The sequence below is a fragment of the Portunus trituberculatus genome, chromosome 8 (genome assembly GCF_017591435.1).
Source record: "Portunus trituberculatus isolate SZX2019 chromosome 8, ASM1759143v1, whole genome shotgun sequence".
Lineage (NCBI taxonomy): Eukaryota > Metazoa > Arthropoda > Malacostraca > Decapoda > Portunidae > Portunus > Portunus trituberculatus.
In genome coordinates, this window is record NC_059262.1 from 5,898,175 (window position 1) to 5,917,500 (window position 19,326).

The following is a 19,326-nucleotide window of genomic DNA, read 5'->3' on the forward strand; positions in this document are numbered from 1 at the left end:
TGTGTTAGTGATGGAGTGGATGAAAAACAGAATAAAGAAGAGGAAATAAATGAAGGGATAAGAAATAAGAGAACAGAAAACAATAAGATAAACAATAACACAATTAAGTGCTAGTGATGGAGAAAAGAAAGTGATATTTGGATGGTGTCTTTGGTGATGGTGATAATGATGATGATGGTGAATGAGGGAGATGAAGGTGATGGTGATAACACTGTACTTAAATGATGTAGAAAAGCATATGTAACTAAAAAATATGTAATCAAGACTCATATAATGTAAACAGGCTGTACTAAATGTGGCTGTGTGTGTGTATGTCTGTACGTGAGTGTGTGTGTGTGTATGTGTGTAGGAATTGTTATTAATCAAGATATATATATATATATATTATTCATGATTGTATGTATAAGAGAGAGAGAGAGAGAGAGAGTATATGTGTGTGTAGAAGCATGTAAAGATCTAGTCATGTGTGTGTGTGTGTGTGTGTATGTATTTACCTAGTTGTATTTACCTAGTTGTAGTTTTACAGGGCCTGGGCTTTATGCTCGTGTGGCCCCGTCTCCATATCTACACTTATCCAATTTTACTTTAAAAGTATGCACACTTTTAAAGTAAGATTGAATAGATATGGAGATATGACAAAGCCCAGGCCCTGTAAACTACAACTAACTAACACACACACACACACATGTGTGTGTGTGTGTGTGTGTGTGTGCGTCCGTGGCTAAGAGAAGGGACCCTTGGTGTTCTGTGATGGGACGGAGACACGAGGACTAAACTATTTTTTGGTATTGTTGATTTTGTACGCCCGCGAGAATCCGATGTGAAGGTTTTTTGCAAATACGTGAGAGAGAAAGAGAGAGAATGAGAGAGAGAGAACATTCACCTCCTCCTCCTCCTCTTCCACTAATTCCTGAACCGTGAGGTGTGACAGATGGCGCGTGTGTGACAGAACGCAACGTGACGCGATGAATAAATAAACGGAGAGATGTTAAAACCCAATAAACGCATGAAAAAATAAATAAAAAATCGCAAAAAAAACAAAAAAAACAATAAAAATAACAAGTAGATGATTTTAACCGACGTTTTACGAAATGTATTCTCCGTACTAATAATCTTACCCTAGAATATTTATTTTTAGATACGCAAAAAACAAGATATTACCACTACTACTACTGCTACCACTAATACACACATACATGCATACACACATTTAGCGCGATTATTATAATTATCATCAAAGGAGAACATCTATGTGTGTAATCTTTCCGAGTAACACTGTGTTGATACATGATGCATTCTTCACCTGTCATGCCCACGTCACCTTTCCATAGTTGTGCGGAGAGCAACGCTTGGGACGGACTCAGTAGAAGAACAAGGAAGAATAGAAATAGTGTCGATTGTTTTAAGGGATAGGAAAGAGGAAAGAGAGGATTAAATATGACCAAAGGGAAACAAAATTGAATGGTTGATTGCTCTAAGGGATAGAGGGAAAGAAAGGATGAAATAAGATCACAGGGAAACAAAATTGAGTGACTCGAATTTAAAGGAAAAAGTAAGAATAATATTGCTGGTTGTTTTAAGGGATAGGGAAGAGGAAGGAAAGGATGAAATAAGAGCAAAGGGAAAAACTGAGACTGATTTGGTGAAATTAAAGGGAAAATAGAAATAGCAGTGTCAATTTTTTAATGGATGGGAAAGAGGAAAGAGGGAAAGAATAAGACCAAAGGAAGGAAACTGAGACTGGCTTAGTGAAATCAAAGGGAAAATAGAAATAGTGTTGAATGATTTATGGGATAGGAAAGAGGAAAGAAGGAAGATAAGACCAGAGGGGAAAAAATGGAGTGACTTGATAAATTTAAAGGAAAAGGAATAGCGTTGAGTGTTTTAAGCTTTTAAGGAATAGGGAAAAAAGGAAAAAAAAAACAACATAGAGAGAAAAGAAGTGGAAATCTTTGGGGAAACTAGATAAAACTTAAAAGAAAATGATAGTAATAGAAGAAGGAAAAAAAAAAAAAAATAGTATATCAAGAGTTTGTTTAGCATTTCCCTCTCAAGTGTTGCTGTTTCCTGCCTGACTCCCCTCCCCCCCACCCCAACACCCCAAAACCCCTTTCCTCACCCCCTCACCCCTCATCATCCATCACAACACATCACAACAAGTTACAAGTTTCCGCTAATACAACCTATACTTTCCATCACTTCATGTCAATTCATCTCGTACATAAAACTAAATAAATAAATAAAAATATATATATAAAATAGACTAATATATAGCACACCCACACCCCCTCCCCCTTAAAAAAAAAAAAAACCCAATGAAATAATAATGTATAGAGATATATATATAATGAAATGATGTAATAATAAATGCTATATTGTAATTATTAAGGTGTTGAGTTTTTGGTGTAATTGCGTAAAGTTATATTGATGATGATGATGATGATGATGATAATGATGCTTTGATAAATGTTGTTGCACTAGAAGGATTAAACGTGACTTTTTTTTCCTTTAATTTTATATTGAACGATTTTTTTTTATTTTTTTTTTTTTTTTTTAGTGAGAGTAAAATAACGATGGTTCTTTTTTGTCTGTGTGTGTGTGTGTGTGTGAGTTATTTATTTATTTATTTATATATAATGACAGCAAATCAAAAGAACTATAAGGGTGTTTTTATTATTTATTTATTCATTTGTATGTGTGTGTGTGTGTGTGTGTGTGTTTGATCATGTATGCCACACGGACACACCTGCACTGCCATACTTAACACACACACACACACACACACATATATACATAGTGCAGGTGTGTGTGTGTGTGTAGGACTGTGATACTGACAAGAAGAAAACTGTAAAAGCAATCGGAAAAGTGTGTGTGTGTGTGTGTGTGTGTGTGTGTGTGTGTGAAATGGAAAAAAAACGGGCCAAGGAAAAAAACAATGCTGTATATTTATGGGGGTGTTTGATGGGACCTAACCTTCAACACCCCTTCCTCCTCCTCCTCCTCCTCCTTAGAACTGTGAGATGTTTCAAAAAGTTAACCTAGTGATAGCACAAATCATTATAAAAAAAAAAGGCTTTGTTTTGCCACCGAGATAAAAGGCTGTCGGGGAAATCAAAACTGTATTGCAGATTAAAAGTAAAAAAATAAAAGTAAGGAAATTTAAAGAAAAGATATTGCCTTGTAGTAAAAGTTTTCATTCAGTGACTTGTCTTCATTTCTTTTCTCTTTCTCTTTTTTTTCTTTCTTTCTTTTTTCTTTTATTTTTCTTCATTCTTTTTTTTTTTCTATTTTCCTCTCTTCATTTTTTCTTTTCTATTCTTCATTCTTCTCTTCATTCATTTTTCTATTTCTATTCCTTCTTCATTCTTTTTTCTATTTCTTTTCCTTCCTTCTCTTATTAAGTGACTATTATCTCCATTCTTCTTCCTTCATTCTTTTTTTTTTTTTTCTTTTTCTATTCCTTCCTTCTCTTCATCTTCATTCTTCTTCTCTTCTTTCTTTTTCATTTATTTTCCTTCTTTTTCTTCATCTTTATTCCTTTTTTTCATTCTTTTTAATTTTCCTTCCTTTCTCTATCTTCATTCTTTTATCTTCATTCCTTTTCTATTCCTTCCTTCTCTTTTTCTTCATTCTTTTTTCTTTTCTTTTCCTTCATTATGTATTGCTTTTATTATTATTATTCTATTTGTCTTCTTCCTTTCCTACTTCCTTCTTTCTCTTTTATTTACTTTTTTCATTGTTATATTTACATTGTTGTCATTTATTTCTTCCTATTCCCTCCTTTATCTATTAAAATATGCATTCCTCTTTCTTTCTCGTTCTCTCTTTTATTAAATCTACAATGTGTTTCTTTATTTCTTCTTCCCTTCCTTCATTCCTTCCTTTTCTCATAAGATTTCCATTCCTTAAATTCTTTCTTTTTAGTATTACCTATTTACACCTCTCTCTCTCTCTCTCTCTCTCTCTCTCTCTCTCTCTCTCTCTCTCTCTCTCTTCAAGGCAACACACTGTCAACATGTTCCTCTCCCAGATAACGTAAGGGAGGCATCAGGCATTAGCTACAGACAGACAGACAGACACCGCCTTCTTATCTCTCAAAGTGAAGCAAAGTTGATGTTGTTGATAATTCATGATATGGCATTTTAATTAGTGTTTAGAAGAAAGTGAATTGTTCTGTGTGTGTGTGTGTGTGTGTGTGTGTGGATGCTACAAGATTCAAAGATATTAATCCACATATTTATTTTATTTTATTTACTTCTTGGTTTAGTGGTAGTGGTAGTGGTAGTAGTGGTGGTATTCATCCATCTCGTTTTCTATGGTCAAAACTTATAATTTAGGTTAGGTGAGATGAGGTCACATTAGTTGTTATCTAACTTGACCTGACCCATCCTAACCTTGACCTCATATTTTATAGAGACAGAGATGTAGATAGATAGATAGTGTTGGTATTATTATTATTATTATTATCATTATTGTTATTATTTGTTATTATTATTATTATTTATTATTGTCGATATAAGAAATAGTATTTATATGTATATGCAAAGAGAGAGAGAGAGAGAGAGAGAGAGCGAAAATGACTGACCATCCAGACATATTTCACATTGGTAGGGCTGATGATAGTGATGATGATGATGATGATGATGAGTGACTGATGACAGCTAGACTGACAGATTCATTCGTTCTAATTTATTGATCAAACTCCAAATATAACACTTAAGTTCTCCTCTTCCCTTCCCTTCCGGTGAAGCCAGTTATAGCCACGCTCGTTTTCCTGTGGTGTATAAGGGAAAGCGGGCCTGCGATCATGTTTTTCCTCCCCTTCCCTATTTATTGGAACAAAGAAAACACACACACACACACACACAATAACACTCATAATAATGATAAAAGTTGACACCGCTACTACTGAAAACCCAGCTACTACTACTACTACCCGGTTAGTCATCTGTGAGGCCTTGGAAAACAGTTGTGATGAGAGAGCTACTACTACTACTACTACTACTCCCTTACACACTTCCGTTCCTCATTTCTTCCATTCCACATTTCAGGCGGGCAGCAGCAGGAATTTAAGGAAATGTTGACGAGTTGACGCGGGGAGGGACGGGGATTGGTGGGGCGGGGTCTGGGTGCGGGTCAAGGTGGTCACCAGGCAGTCTGAACGGGGATATACATAACCGTCGCCTTAATTAACACTGTAATGGTTATTTATCTATTTTGGTGATTGATTCTGGTTTTGTTTCACTCTCTGGGTCTGGAAACACAGGGGGAGTGCAGGCAAATATTGGTGGACTGACCTGGGGAGAAGGCACAGCTGAGGCGCCCCTGTGGCCCATTATTTACGTAAGGAATTCATTTTGAAAATCGCCACAAGAAAAAAGGCACCCAGACTGAAATACACTACATTTTTAAACGCGATAAATGCTTTAACTAATAACTTAAAAATAATATCCTTATCGGGTGGTTTGTTTACATAGTGCGGTCCAATTAGTGGTTTATATGACAGAATAACAGCGCCAAAATTCGTCAAAATGTCGAAATGGAAAGCACAGCCAAACCAAATTATACTTCATATTCTGAATACGAAAATTTTTCGCTTTCCAGCAAAATAAAGAAAAACACGGATTCCTCGTCGTATAAAGATTTGTTTTCTATTTTGTTACCGTAAAAAAAATTAATTTGAAAATAGGAATATTTAGAACAAATTTTATGGAATATTGTTACCTCGGTCATGTTTTTTTTTTCCATATTTTTAAGTGTTATATCAAGCAACAAAACAATTCTAGGCGTGCTAATAAAAAAAAAGTTATAGATCACTCAGTGACTAATGTTATTTTTTCGATAAACTAAATCACAGCTAGACTCGATTCTATTGTGGCTTGAAACTTGCTTTACTTTGATAATAACAAATCAGGTATCAGAACAATGACAATTCCATTAATAAAGGAAAAATGTTAACCCTTACGCCGAGATGTTTTTTTTTTTTTTTTGGGGGGGTGGGCGGTGGCGGCACACTTGGTGAATGACTCCAATTCCCCCGCCCTTACTTCCACACTCCTCTCCCTTCCACCTTCACCTCCTCCACCTCCTCATACTCCCAAGAGCCCGGAAAACACATCGAAATACATGCAAAACCCAAGAAAAATCACAAAATACCTTCAAAGAATAATTTCCTTAGTAGCTGGAAGCTGCGGGGTCCAGCGGGGCGGGGCTGGGCTGGCTGAGGGCGGGGCAGGAGCTGGGTGGTGTATGGTGGAGACTGGAGAGGGTGCTAACGAGGGTGGTGGTGGTGGTGGTGTTGTGGTGTTTTGTGTGATGGTAGTAGTGGTGTGGTGTGGTGTGTTATGTGATAGTGGTGGTGGTGGTGTGCTATGGTGTGTAATGGTAGTGGTGGTATGATGGTGGTGGTGGTGTGGTGTGGTGTGATATGGTGTTGTGATGGTAGCGGTGGTGGTGATGGTGTAGTGAGGTGTTGTGCGGTGTGGCGATGGTGGTGGTGGTAGGTGGTGGTGTGGTGTGATTGATGGTGGTGGTGGTAGTGAGGTGCGGTGTGGTGTGGTGTATGGTATTAGTGGTGTTGTTGTGGTGTGGTGTTGTGTAAGGTGGTGGTGTGGTGTGGTGTGGTGTGTGATGGTAGTGGTGTGGTGTGGTGTGGTGTGTAGTGTTGTGGTGGTGGTGGAAGTGGTTGTGGTGGTAGTGGTGTGCTGTGCTGTGGTGTGGTGTGGTATGGTGGCTGCTATACCAGCTGAACTGACGTGTGTGTGTGTGTGTGTGTGTGTGTGTGTGTAACCTAGTTTTAATGGCATCTATTTATATTTTAAGACCACTTCAGTATGTTTCCTTTACTTATGCTTACGTGCGCATATGAAAAGGGCGCAAGCCTAGTTTTGTAAGCAATAACTCTAGAAACGTAAATGTGAGGATCATTCATTTGTGTTTATATGTTTTTTGTCTAATAAACTAACTATCGCTGTGTGTGTGTGTGTGTGTGTGTGTATGTGTGTGTTTACCTAGTTGTATTTACCTAGTTGTAGTTTTACAGAGCTTGGGCTTTACGCTCGTGTGGCCCCGTCTCCATATCTACTCTTATCCAATCTTACTTTAAAACTACGCCCACTCTCCTGCGCAGCCCGCAAGGGAAGGCTGCAAGATGCTCAGTTAATAATCACTAATCTGTGTGTCTGTTGTGTACTTGCGGTGGTCGTTAATCAGCCGAGGAACGCAACAAGCGCATTACATTGTTGTACCTTTCACAGTGTGAGTTTCGTTAAACTGATGAAGCACCACATTGTGTTGACAGTTTACTTCAATTTAAGGGGGTGGGGCATTATTGGGAAAATTTTGCTTACCTAATGTAGCTATATTGTGTGTGTGTGTGTGTGTAATTCATCACGGTCGTCTACTGATCACCCAGCCAGCCTTTCCCATTACGGAGCGAGCTCAGAGCATAGACCCATCTTCGGGTAGGACTAACAACACACTCCACACACCGGGAAAACGAGGCCACACCCCCTCGAGTTACATCCCGTACCTATTTACTGCTAGGTGAACAGGGGCTTACCCATTTGCCTCGCCGCTTTCCGGGACTCGTTCCCAGACTCGGTTGTGAGCCGAGCGTGCTAACGCGCCATATATAGTACTGAAGAATTTAAGAAAATAATGAGAGTAAATATAAAACAAATGACATAACAATAAAAAAATAAAAAAAGCAGAAAAGAAAACACCCAAATAAAACCTAATTACATTTTTAAACATAGAATAACAAAAAAAGAATGAAATAAGAAAATAAGAATATACTGGTGATGAATGTAAAGGACCCGGGGGTGTTGTGGCGAGAGTGATGTAAGTGTTGTGTGTTGGTGTTGCGTGAGGCTGTGGCGGTGTGTCGGTGGTGTAGCAGTGTAGCAGCATCACAGCACAGCACAGCACGGCACAGCACGACACAGCATGGCCCACAGGCTGGTGATGGTCGCCAGGAGGGTGGACAGAATGCTGCAGAGGGGTGAGAAGAGCCGCCCTCAGTCCCGTCTGGGTGAGTATAGTGCCTCTCTCTCTCTCTCTCTCTCTCTCTCTCTCTCTCTCTCTCTCTCTCTCTCTCTCTCTCTCTCTCTCTCTCTCTCTCTCTGGTTGTTTCTATTTCCTGTTTTATGACTGTTTACTTCTTATATAAATTCTCTCTCTCTCTCTCTCTAAAGCCGTTTCACATTTCTTCTCTCTTATTCCTTTTATGCCTTACATAAACTCTCTCTCTCTCTCTCTCTCTCTCTCTCTCTCTCTCTCTCTCTCTCTCTCTCTCTCTCTCTCTCTCTGGTTTCTATTTCCTTCTTTCTTATTCCTGTTTACTTTTACATAAACTCTCTCTCTCTCTCTCTCTCTCTCTCTCTCTCTCTCTCTCTCTCTCTCTCTCTCTCTCTCTCTCTCTCTCTCTCTCTCTCTCTAAAAGCCGTTTCACATTTCTTCTCCTCTTATTCCTTTTATGCCTTACATAAATTCTCTCTCTCTCTCTCTCTCTCTCTCTCTCTCTCTCTCTCTCTCTCTCTCTCTCTCTCTCTCTCTCTCTCTCTCTCTCTCTCTCTCTCTCGTTTCATTTCTTCTCCTCTTATTCCTTTTATGCCTTACATAAACTCTCTCTCTCTCTCTCTCTCTCTCTCTCTCTCTCTCTCTCTCTCTCTCTCTCTCTCTCTCTCTCTCTGGTTTCTATTTCCTTCTTTCTTATTCTGTTTACTCACATCTCTCTCTCTCTCTCTCTCTCTCTCTCTCTCTCTCTCTCTCTCTCTCTCTCTCTCTCTCTCTCTCTCTCTCTCTCTCTCACTCTCACTCTCTCCTGTAGGTGGGGCAGCAGGTGGCCAAGATGGAGTCCCCGCACCGCCTTTCACTTCTGCAGCAGTGGTACCAATTCTGCCAAAAACCTCCGAGGGGATTCGAAAAATACTTCAGGGGGGCAGCAGGAAAGCAGGGGGGGCAGGGGAAGGCTGGGAGGAAGGACGGGGGGCAGGGAGATGCGCCTCCTCCTCCTCCTCCGCCCCGGTAAGGCCTCACATCCCCCTCCAACTGGCCCTAAAGATCCCTTCTCCATGAATTTATTTGGTGCTGGACCTAAGTAAGTTATTGGTGTTGTTGTTGTTGTTGTTGTTGTTGTTGTTTTTTTTGTGTGTGAAATTTTGTTTTGTTTTGTTTTATTTTAGTTTTTTTTTTTTTCTTTCTTTATTTTCTTTTTATTTGTCTTTCTTTTTTTTGTTTTCTTGTTTCCTTTCCATTTATTTTTTTTGTTTTCTATTTCTTTTCTCAAATTTTCTTTCCATTTTCTGTTCTTTTTTCTTTTTTTCTCCATTTTATCCTTCTTTCTCTTCTTCATCTCTCCTTTTCTTTATTCCTTCTCTTTCTCTTCATATTCTTGTCCTACTACTACTACTACTACTACTACTACTACTCCTCCTCCTCCTCCTCCTCCTCCTCCTCCTCCTCCTAACACTCCCGTATGTCACAGAACGGGTGGTGGCGGTGGAGGTCGTGGAGGTCCAAAGTCACTGGGCGAGGGTGGCGAGAGGGAGCGGTGGGTGGCGCTGGCTACCCTGGCGGCGGTGGGTCTCCTGGGCGTTGCTGCGTACTACCAGATGAGCTACAGGGAGATTACTTGGAAGGAGTTCTCTAAAAAGTGCGTGTTTTCTTAATTTTTAATCGTGTTTGTTAAGTCTGTTTTTTCTCACTCCTCCTCATAATCTCCTTCAGTACTTTGTGTTTCTGTCCTGCTGACTGTTTGGTGTACATATGTCAGTTCAGGTGTGTTTTTGGGTAATGAGGAATGTATACACCTGGTTTTCTTTTCCTCTAGTTCAGGTGTGCTTTGGTTAACCCTTCAGTAGCATGACATGTTTCCATATTCATTCTGGGGACTATTTGGTGATTTTATACAGCTTCAGAGACTTGTGTGGGGGGTTAACGTTAGACCATTTTATTGACATTAGGAAGGGTCTATGGAGGTCAGAAGATTAATGGCCACAGTCTTTACTATTTTAATCTCTTCATTACTGGGACACATTTTTACCTTGAGATTTGTGTACCATTAGACCATTTTATTGACATTAGGAAGGGTCTATGGAGGTCAGAAGATTAATGGCCACAGTCTTCACTATTTTAATCCCTTCAGTACTGGGACAAATTTTTACCTTGAGTTTTGTGTACCATTAGACAGACTATTTTATTGACATTAGGAAGGGTCTATGGAGGTCAGAAGATTAATGGCCACAGTCTTTACTATTTTAATCTTTTCATTACTGGGACACATTTTTACCTTGAGTTTTGTGTACCATTAGACCATTTTATTGACATTAGGAAGGGTCTATGGAGGTCAGAAGATTAATGGCCACAGTCTTCACTATTTTAATCCCCCACATGAGTTTCTGAAGCTGTATAAAATCACCAAATAGTCACCAGAATGAATATGGAAACACGTCATGCTACTGAAGGTGTTAATGGTGAGATTCTCAGATAAGTGATGGAATTAATGGTGTTATCAATGGTGTGAGTGTTCCAGCAGTGTTTGTTAATCTGTGTTACCTGTGTTTCAGTTACCTGGCCAAGGGGATCGTGGAGAAACTGGAGGTGATAAATAAGAAGTGGGTTCGCGTTAAACTCATGCCAGGAAATCAAGTGGAGGGTGCGGTGAGTGTGTGTGTGTGTGTGTGTGTGTGTGTGTGTGTGTGTGTGTGAATGTATTTTTAGGATTTTATGTGAAATAACCTAATTTTCTTGAAGTATTTCCTGCGTTTGTTTGTATAAATGGACATTTTATGTGTTTGAAGTTGTATAGATTGTTTTATCATCCCAACAGACACCCACAAGCCTCATTCACCCCATCCTCACCCCTCACACTCACTCACCCCATCCTCACCCCATCCCCTCACCCCAGATTCACCCCTCACACTCACTCGTCCCCAAAAGACACCCTTCTTTCCCTCACTATCCCTCTGAAAGACATCTCATAACTTTCTTTCACCCCTCTCACCCTTCACTCACCCCAGACACCCCTCTTTCCCTCTAGCATCATATCTCTTTCCCTCTTTCCTCTTTCCCCTCTCAAAATACACCTCATAATCCTCATTCACCCCTCCATCACCCCAGATTCACCCCTCCATCACCCCAGATTCACCACTCATTCACCCCTCTCTCACTCTAGACATCCCTTTTACCCCTATAACCCACAGACTCACCCCAGATTGACAAATTTTTCACTCTAACCCTTCAAAACACACCCCATAGCCTTTACTCACCCCATTTTCACCCCTTGCTCACCCTAGACACCCCTTTCACCCCCATAACCCACAGACTCATCCTGATTTACTATTTTTTCACTCTAACCCTAAAAATGCACCCTATAACCGTCATTCACCATTTTTTTTCACTTACTACCTCTCAAAATACACTTCATAACCCTCATTCACCCAGATTCACCCCTCTTCCACCCCCAGACGACCCTGTGGTTTAGCATCGGCTCAGTGGATGCGTTTGAGCGGAACGTGGAGACGGCACAGCTGGAGGCGGGGATTGAGCCGAGCAATTATATCCCGGTGGTATACAAGAACGAACTGGAGGCTGCGACTTTCACCTCCTTCCTGCCCACCCTCCTCATCATTGGTGTGTTATGGGGGCCAGTTGTGGGGGTGTTATGGGGCCAATTTTGGGGGGTGTTCAATGTGTGGGGTTAATTTCTTGGGGTGTTTTTGTGTTGCGAGTTTTAAGTTAGGTTAGGTTAGGTTAGTTTTTGAGGGTTTTTTGTGTGTGTGTGTGTGTGTGTGTGTGTGTAAATAAGAAACACATACAAATATAGTAAAAAGAATGATGAAAACCACATTTCTCGTTCATTATTTGCCAGTTGTAGTGAAGAGAAAGGAAAAATATCCACTTCTATCCACTCCCATCCACTCCTATCCACTCCTATCTACTCCCATTCACTTCTATCCACTCCTGTTCCTTCCTATCCACTCCTATTCCCTTCCCATCCACATCTATCCCCTCCCATCCACTTCCATCCACTCCCATCCACTTTGTCTGACTCCACACGTCCTCCGCAGGGTTCCTGATCTTCATGATGCGGAGGTCGGCTCAGATGATGGGCGGATCAGGTGGGCGGAGGGGTGGAGGGCTGTTTGGTGGAGTGATGGAGTCGACAGCCAAGATGGTCAACCCCACCGATATTGGAGTCAAGTTTCTGTAAGTGGTGGTGGTGGTGGTGGTGGTGGATTTTATTTTCTCTTTTCTCTCTCTTTCTCTCTTTTTTGTGGATAATTTGATTTGTTTATTTTTTTTCCTTATTTCAAGTTTTTCTATTTTTCTTTTTGTTATTTTTTTTTTTTTTTTTTTTTTTTTTTTGTGAGTGGTGGTGGTGGTGGTGGTGGTAGATTTTCTTTTTCTCAATTTTTCCTGTTTTTTTTTAGAGGATTTATTTTCATATTTTCTTTTTTCGTCTCAATTTTTTTCCTATTTTTTTTTCATCTTATTATTTTCACTTCTCTCTTTTTTTTTTTATGTATGTATTTGTCCTTTTTCTCATTTTTCTCCTTTCATTTTTTTCATCTTTTTCCTCCTCAATATTTTTCTTCTCTTCTATATTCTGTTTGCATATTTCTCCTACCCTTCCTCTCTTTCTCTCTCTTTCTCCTCTAATAATTTTTCTTTCCTTTCTCTCTTTGTCTCTCCTTATTTCTATCTTTCCCTCATTATCACTATTCACACCAATCCTCAATCTTTTATCTCTTTCCCCTCATTTCTCTATCTCTCTCTCTCCCTTTCCCATTGTCACTCATCATCAATTAACATTTCTATCTCTCTTTCTTTCTCCTCATATCTCTCTCTCTCTCTCTCTTTCTCATTGTCACTATCATCAATTAACATCTCTATCTCTCTTTCTTTCTCCTCATATCTCTCTCTCTCTCTCTTTCTCATTGTCACTATCATCAATTAACCTCTCTGTCTCTGTCTCTTTCTTTCTCCTCATACCTCTCTCTCTCTCTCTCTCTCTCTTTCTCATTGTCACTATCATCAATTAACCTCTCTGTCTCTGTCTCTGTCTCTGCAGGGATGTGGCAGGCTGTGAGGAGGCCAAGGTGGAGATCATGGAGTTTGTCAATTTTCTGAAGAACCCCCACCAGTATACAGAGCTGGGGGCTAAGATTCCCAAGGGGGCTATTCTGACAGGTAAGGGGCTAAGGGTCACACTGGGAGGGGCTGTGTGTGTGTGTGTGTGTGTGTGTGTGTGTGTGTGTGTGTGTGTGTGTGTGTGTGTGTGTGTGTTTGCTGTGGTTAGTTTTATTTATTTATTTTTATTTTGTTTTATATATCTTTCTGTGTGTGTGTGTGTGTGTGTGTGTGTGTGTGTGATTTTTTATTTATTTCCTTCCTCCATCCTGCATTCTCTCCTATCTTCCTATTCTCTTCACATCCTTTTCCTCCTCTCCCTCTTCACTATCTCCCACCACACCTCACCCCTGTACACCCCTGCCAGACACCCCTACACTCACTCTCACCCCTACACCCCTGCCACACACCTATACACCCTACCAGATCACCCCTACACCCTTCCAAGACACCCTGACACCCTACCTCACACCTACACCCCTGCCACACACCTAACATCCACTTTCACCCCTGTATACCCCTCCCAGACACCCCTACACCCCTGCCACACATCTATACACCCTACCAGATCACCCCTACATCCTTCCCAGACACCCAGACACTCTATCTCACCCCTACACTCTATTGTCTCCCCCTGTCTCACCCCTGTTTCTCTCGGCAGGGCCCCCGGGAACTGGCAAGACCCTGCTAGCGAAGGCCACGGCAGGGGAGGCTAATGTTCCCTTTATTTACGTCTCTGGGTCGGAATTCCTTGAGATGTTTGTCGGTGTGGGTCCTTCCAGGGTGAGTATAGAATGTGTAGGATGTTTGTGTAGGATAGCAACAATGTAGGATGCCTCTTCTTCTTCTTCTTCTTTTTTCTTTTTCTTTTTCTCCTTTTTCTTTTTTTTTTTTTTTTTTTTTTTTTTTTCTTCTTCTTCTTCTTCTTCTTCTTCTTCTTCTTCTTCTTGTGGGACTTTCTCACAACACACCTCACTCATTCCTTAGACATGTGACTTGCCTCTTACAAATCTGGCTTACCTCATGACACACTGACTCACCCCTACATCCCCCTCCACACACCTCACCCTCCTACACACCAGAACACCCCTTTATACACCAGAACACCCCTATACACACAGAACACCACATACACACACACACAACACCTTTACACACCAGAACACCCCTTTTACACACCAGAACACCTTCATTTACACACCAGAACACCCTTTTACACACCAGAACACCCTTTTACACACCAGAACACCCTCTACACACCAGAACACCTCTCTACACACCAGAACACCCCTTTACACACATAACACCCCTCTACACACCAGAACACCCCATACACACACCAGAACACCCCATACACACACCAGAACACCCCATACACATACATCAGAACACCCCATACACACACCAGAACATCCCTTTACACACAATAAACACCCTTCCACACACCACACGCCTTCTTTACACACCTCAGCCCCCATCGACACACCTCAACCTCTATCAACACATCTCAGCCCCACGCCCCTCCCCCTCATCGACACACCTCACCCCTCGTTTTCTATACTTGCAGGTGAGGGACATGTTTGCAATGGCTCGGAAAAACGCTCCTTGTATCTTGTTTGTGGATGAGATTGATGCCGTCGGGCGGAAGAGAGGTGGAAAGAGCTTTGGTGGACACTCAGAGCAGGAAAACACTCTCAATCAGCTGCTGGTGGAGATGGATGGTGAGTGTGGTGTGTGTGTGTGTGTGTGTGTGTGTGTGTGTGTCTTTTTTTTCTATTTTTTTTTCTATTTTTTCTATTTTTTTTTCTATCTTTTCTATTTTTTCTCCTTTTGTTCTCTCTTTTCTCTCTCTCTCTCTCTCTCTCTCTCTCTCTCTCTCTCTCTCTCTCTCTCTCTCTCTCTCTCTCTCTCTCTCTCTCTCTCTCTCTCTCTCTCTCTCTCTCTCTCTCTCTCTCTCTCTCTTGCATGTGTGTGTTGATCCTTTTGTTTTTTTGTTGTGGGTTCCTCCTCCTCCTCCTCCTCCTCCTCCTCCTCCTCCTCCTCCTCCTCCTCCTCCTCCTCCTCCTCCTCCTCCTCCTCCTCCCCACAAATGTCAACACCACTCTTGTTTTCTTTATCTTCCTTCTCTTCCTCCTTTATCTTCTTGGTCTTCTTCCCCCTCCTTCACAACCAACCACTCCCTCACCACCACAATCACCACTCACCACCATTCTCTTACCACAATCACCACCACAATCATCGCTCACCACCACTCCCTCACCACTTCCTCACCACTCCTTCACCACAATCACCACCACTTCCTCACAACCACTGACAACCACTCCCTCACCACAGGCTTCAACACCACTTCCAATGTGGTGGTGCTGGCGGCCACAAACAGAGTCGACATCCTGGACAAGGCGCTGCTCAGACCGGGAAGGTTCGACAGGCAGATCTTTGTACCCCCACCAGACATTAAGGGCCGAGCGTCCATCTTTAAGGTCCATCTCGGCCCCCTCAAGACCCAGCTGGAGAAGAACGATCTGGCGAGGAAGATGGCCGCCCTTACTCCTGGATTTACTGGTATCAATTTGTGGTGTTTTGTGGTGTTTTTGTGGTTCTGATTAGAGGTTTTCGTTTTTCTTTTTTTCCTTTTTATTTTCATTTTACTGGTCGAGGAAGATGGCCCCCCCACATTCCTGGGGATACTGGTATTAAATTGTGGTGTTTTTGTGGTATTAGGTTGTTTTTTTGTGGTGTTTTTGTGGTTCTGATTGATTATTTTTTTTATTTTACTGGTTGAGAAAAAAATATGCTCTCACTCCTGGGTTCACTGGTGTTAATTTGTGGTGTTTTGTGATATTAGATTGTTTTGTGTGGTGTTTTTGCGAGTCTGTGGTTCTGACTTGTGTTTTTTTTTTTACTAACCAAGAAAGATGGACGCCCTCACTCCTGGATGTACTGGTATTAATTTGTTTGTTGGCGTCTGTGGAGGTGAAAAGATTAGTGGCCACAGTCTTTACTAGTCTAACCTCAACATATATTTCTGAACCTCTATAAAGTCTCCAGAAGAGTAACCAGAATGAATATAAAGATGCATCCTTGTACTGCAGAGATTAATGAAGAGAAGGAATGAAAAATGTGGGAAGAACGTTAACCGCTAACCTGACACACTAATAAAGATGTAAGAATATGTAAAATCAATCCCTTATATACTGAGATCCATTTTTGCCTTGTTTTTGAGTGCGATCAGACCATTTTACTTACATTAGGAAGGGTCTGTGGAGGTGTAAAGATTAGTGGCCACAGTCTGTACTATTCTAACCTCGACATATATTTCTGAAGGTGTATAAAGTTGCCTAACAGTAACACAGTAACACAAATGCCTAACGCAACACCCTAAACAGGAGCGGACATCAGCAACGTGTGCAATGAGGCGGCCCTGATCGCTGCGAGGGATGCCGAGACGGATATTATTATGAAGCACTTTGAGGCAGCCATAGAACGTGTGGTGGCCGGGATGGAGAAGAAGACCAATGTACTGCAGCCGGCTGAGAAGAAGACTGTTGCTTTCCACGAGGCTGGCCATGCTGTGTGTGGCTGGTTCCTGGAGCATGCTGACCCTCTGTTGAAGGTTGGTGGTGGTGGTGGTGGTGTGTGTGTGTGTGTGTGTGTGTGTGTGTGGTAGGAAGAGTTTTAAGGGTATTTTGTTAATTTCTGTGTTATTCTGTGTGTTTTTGGGTATTTTTGATGGTTTTAGTGGTGTGATGTGTGTGGTGGTGTGATGGTGGTGGTACTGTGGTGTGGTGGCAGTATGGTGGTAGGGCAGAGTCAGGGTAAGGATATGTGTGTGTGTGTGTGTGTGTGTGGTTAGTTCATATTGATGGTTGGTGGTGGTGGTGTGGTGGTGGTGTGGTGGTGTAGTAAGGGCAAGTTGTGGTGATGGTATGTTGCTATTAATTCTTGTCTTATCTTCACCTTAACAGTCACACCCTAACACACACACACACACACACACACACTCACCGAACCCTATTTCTCCCTACAGGTGTCCATCATACCCCGTGGAAAAGGTCTAGGCTATGCTCAGTACCTACCCAAGGAACAGTATCTCTTCACCAAGGAGCAGCTGTTTGATCGGATGTGTGTCATGCTGGGCGGCCGCCGGAGAGCATCTTCTTTGGGGCTGTCACTACCGGCGCCCAGGACGACCTTAGTAAAGTGACTCGTTCTGCACAGGCCCAGGTGAGCTTATCATGGGGTTAGGTTGGGTTAGGTTAGGTTAGGTTAGGTTAGGTTGAGTAATGTTAGGTGTGTGTGTGTGTGTGTGTGTGTGTGTGTGTTGTTGTTGTTGTTGTTGTTGTTGTGGTGGTTAGGTTAGGTTAGGTTAGGTTGAGTTGGGTAATGTTAAGTGTGTGTGTGTGTGTGTTGTCATGGTTAAGTTAGGTTGGGTTAGGTACTCTCTCTCTCTCCCTCTCTCTCCCTCTCTCCATCTCCATCTCCCTCTCCCTCTCCATCTCCCTCTCCCTCCTTCCCTCCTTCCTCCCTCCTTTACCCTCCGTCCTCTCACCCTGCACACTTAATCAACAGATCGTGCAGTATGGCATGAATGACCGAATAGGCTTGAGGGTGTACCAGCTGCCAGAGCCTGGAGAGATGGCCATGCAGAAGCCCTACAGTGAGGCAACAGCTGGGGCCATTGATGAGGAGGTGAAGACACTCATTGACGAAGCTTACACCAGGACTATTAACCTGCTGACGGAGAAGAAGGAGTGTGTGCAGAAGGTGAGGTGGTGGTGGTGATTGTGGTGTTGTGGTGTTCAGTTTTGTTTTTGTTTTTTTCATTGGTGGTGATGTGTGGGGGTTGTGGTTGTGGTGGTTTTTTTTTTTTTTATTTACTTTTTTTATGGTGATGTATGGTGGTGTGTTTCAGTTTTTTTTTTTTTTTTCTCTCTTTCTTATTTTTATGCCTTTGTTTTGTGGTGGTTGTGGTGGTGGTGCTGTATGGCATTGATTGTGGTGGTGGTGATGGTGTTGTGTACACACACCCAAAACACACCTCAAACACACCCAAACACACCTAAACACACCCAAACACACTTCAAACACACCTAAACACACCCAAACACACTCAAACACTCTAGAACACCCTCCCTTTCCCCCAGGTGGCCGAGAGACTATTGGAAAGGGAGATCCTGAGCCGCGATGACATGATTGAGCTCCTCGGCCCTCGTCCCTTCAAAGAGAAATCCACTTATGAGGAGTTTGTGGAGGGAACAGGAAGCTTCGAGGAGGACACCAAGCTTCCTGAGGGCCTGAAGGAGTGGAACAAGCAACGTGAACAGCCACAGAAACCCAAGGAGGAGGCCAGCTAGTGTAGGACGCGAAGGAAGTAGAAGTGAATGATGTAGGACGTTTTTTGAAGGATTGTTGGGGTGTTAGTGGTAGTGAAGAGGTGGAGGATGGAGGGAAGGATGTTGAAGGATGGAGGGAAAGGGAGGTGAAGGATGAAGAGAAGCAGAGATGAAGGATGGAGAGAAAGGATATTAAAAGATAGGTGGAAAAAGAGGTGAAGGATGGAAAGAAGGATAGTGAAGGATGGAGGAAAGGAGGTGAAGGCAACAGTTTCATTTGCTCTCTATGACCTTGAAGGATTTATGAGTAGAACAAGAGAAATGAAGGAAGGAGAGGAGAAAAGGAAGGAAGGATACAGTAGGTAGAAGTGAAGGATGGAGGGAAGGAGAGGGAGACATAACAGTTTCCTACACTCTTAGAAGGATTTGGAAAGGATATAATAGATAGAATTGAAGAATAGACAAAAGAAGATATCAAGGACATAATATCCTCTTGTGATCTTAAAGGAGAAGGTCAGGAAAGGTCAAGGGAAGGAGGAAAGCCAAGGAAAAGGTCAAGGGAAGGTCAGGGATGCAGAGACGCAATGTAAACAAACCTTGAGAGAGAGAAATGCATTGCCACCGTTAGTCTATATATGCTGGTGTGGTCTCAGCTTGTAAATATGTATGTATGTATGTACATGACTTGTGTTCATGCCCCTTGGAAGGTTCACCCACCATGATGTCAAGAAAGTGTTGCCAAGGTGTTCTAATATTTGCTTGCATTTTCTTTTTTTTTTTTTTTTCTCTTTTTTGTAACTGACAAGAAAGGTGTTTGCACAGTGTTTGGTGTTTAATTGCTCTTCAACACCTCTGCTAT

At 41.9% G+C, this 19,326-nt stretch overlaps 1 protein-coding gene across 1 annotated transcript; it reads left to right on the forward strand.

Annotated features, from left to right (window-relative positions):
• Positions 1-7,803: 7,803 nt before the first annotated feature.
• LOC123498944 (AFG3-like protein 2) lies at positions 7,804-19,291 on the forward strand. Its single transcript, XM_045246529.1, is given in 17 exon segments — positions 7,804-7,997; positions 7,999-8,032; positions 8,831-9,028; positions 9,030-9,100; positions 9,488-9,655; positions 10,569-10,662; positions 11,469-11,634; positions 12,072-12,210; positions 13,076-13,194; positions 13,796-13,917; positions 14,702-14,855; positions 15,469-15,696; positions 16,521-16,747; positions 17,162-17,276; positions 17,279-17,358; positions 17,704-17,898; positions 18,279-19,291. Coding segments are annotated over 17 exon segments (2,370 nt in total). The 5' UTR covers positions 7,804-7,947; the 3' UTR covers positions 18,489-19,291.
• Positions 19,292-19,326: the final 35 nt, after the last annotated feature.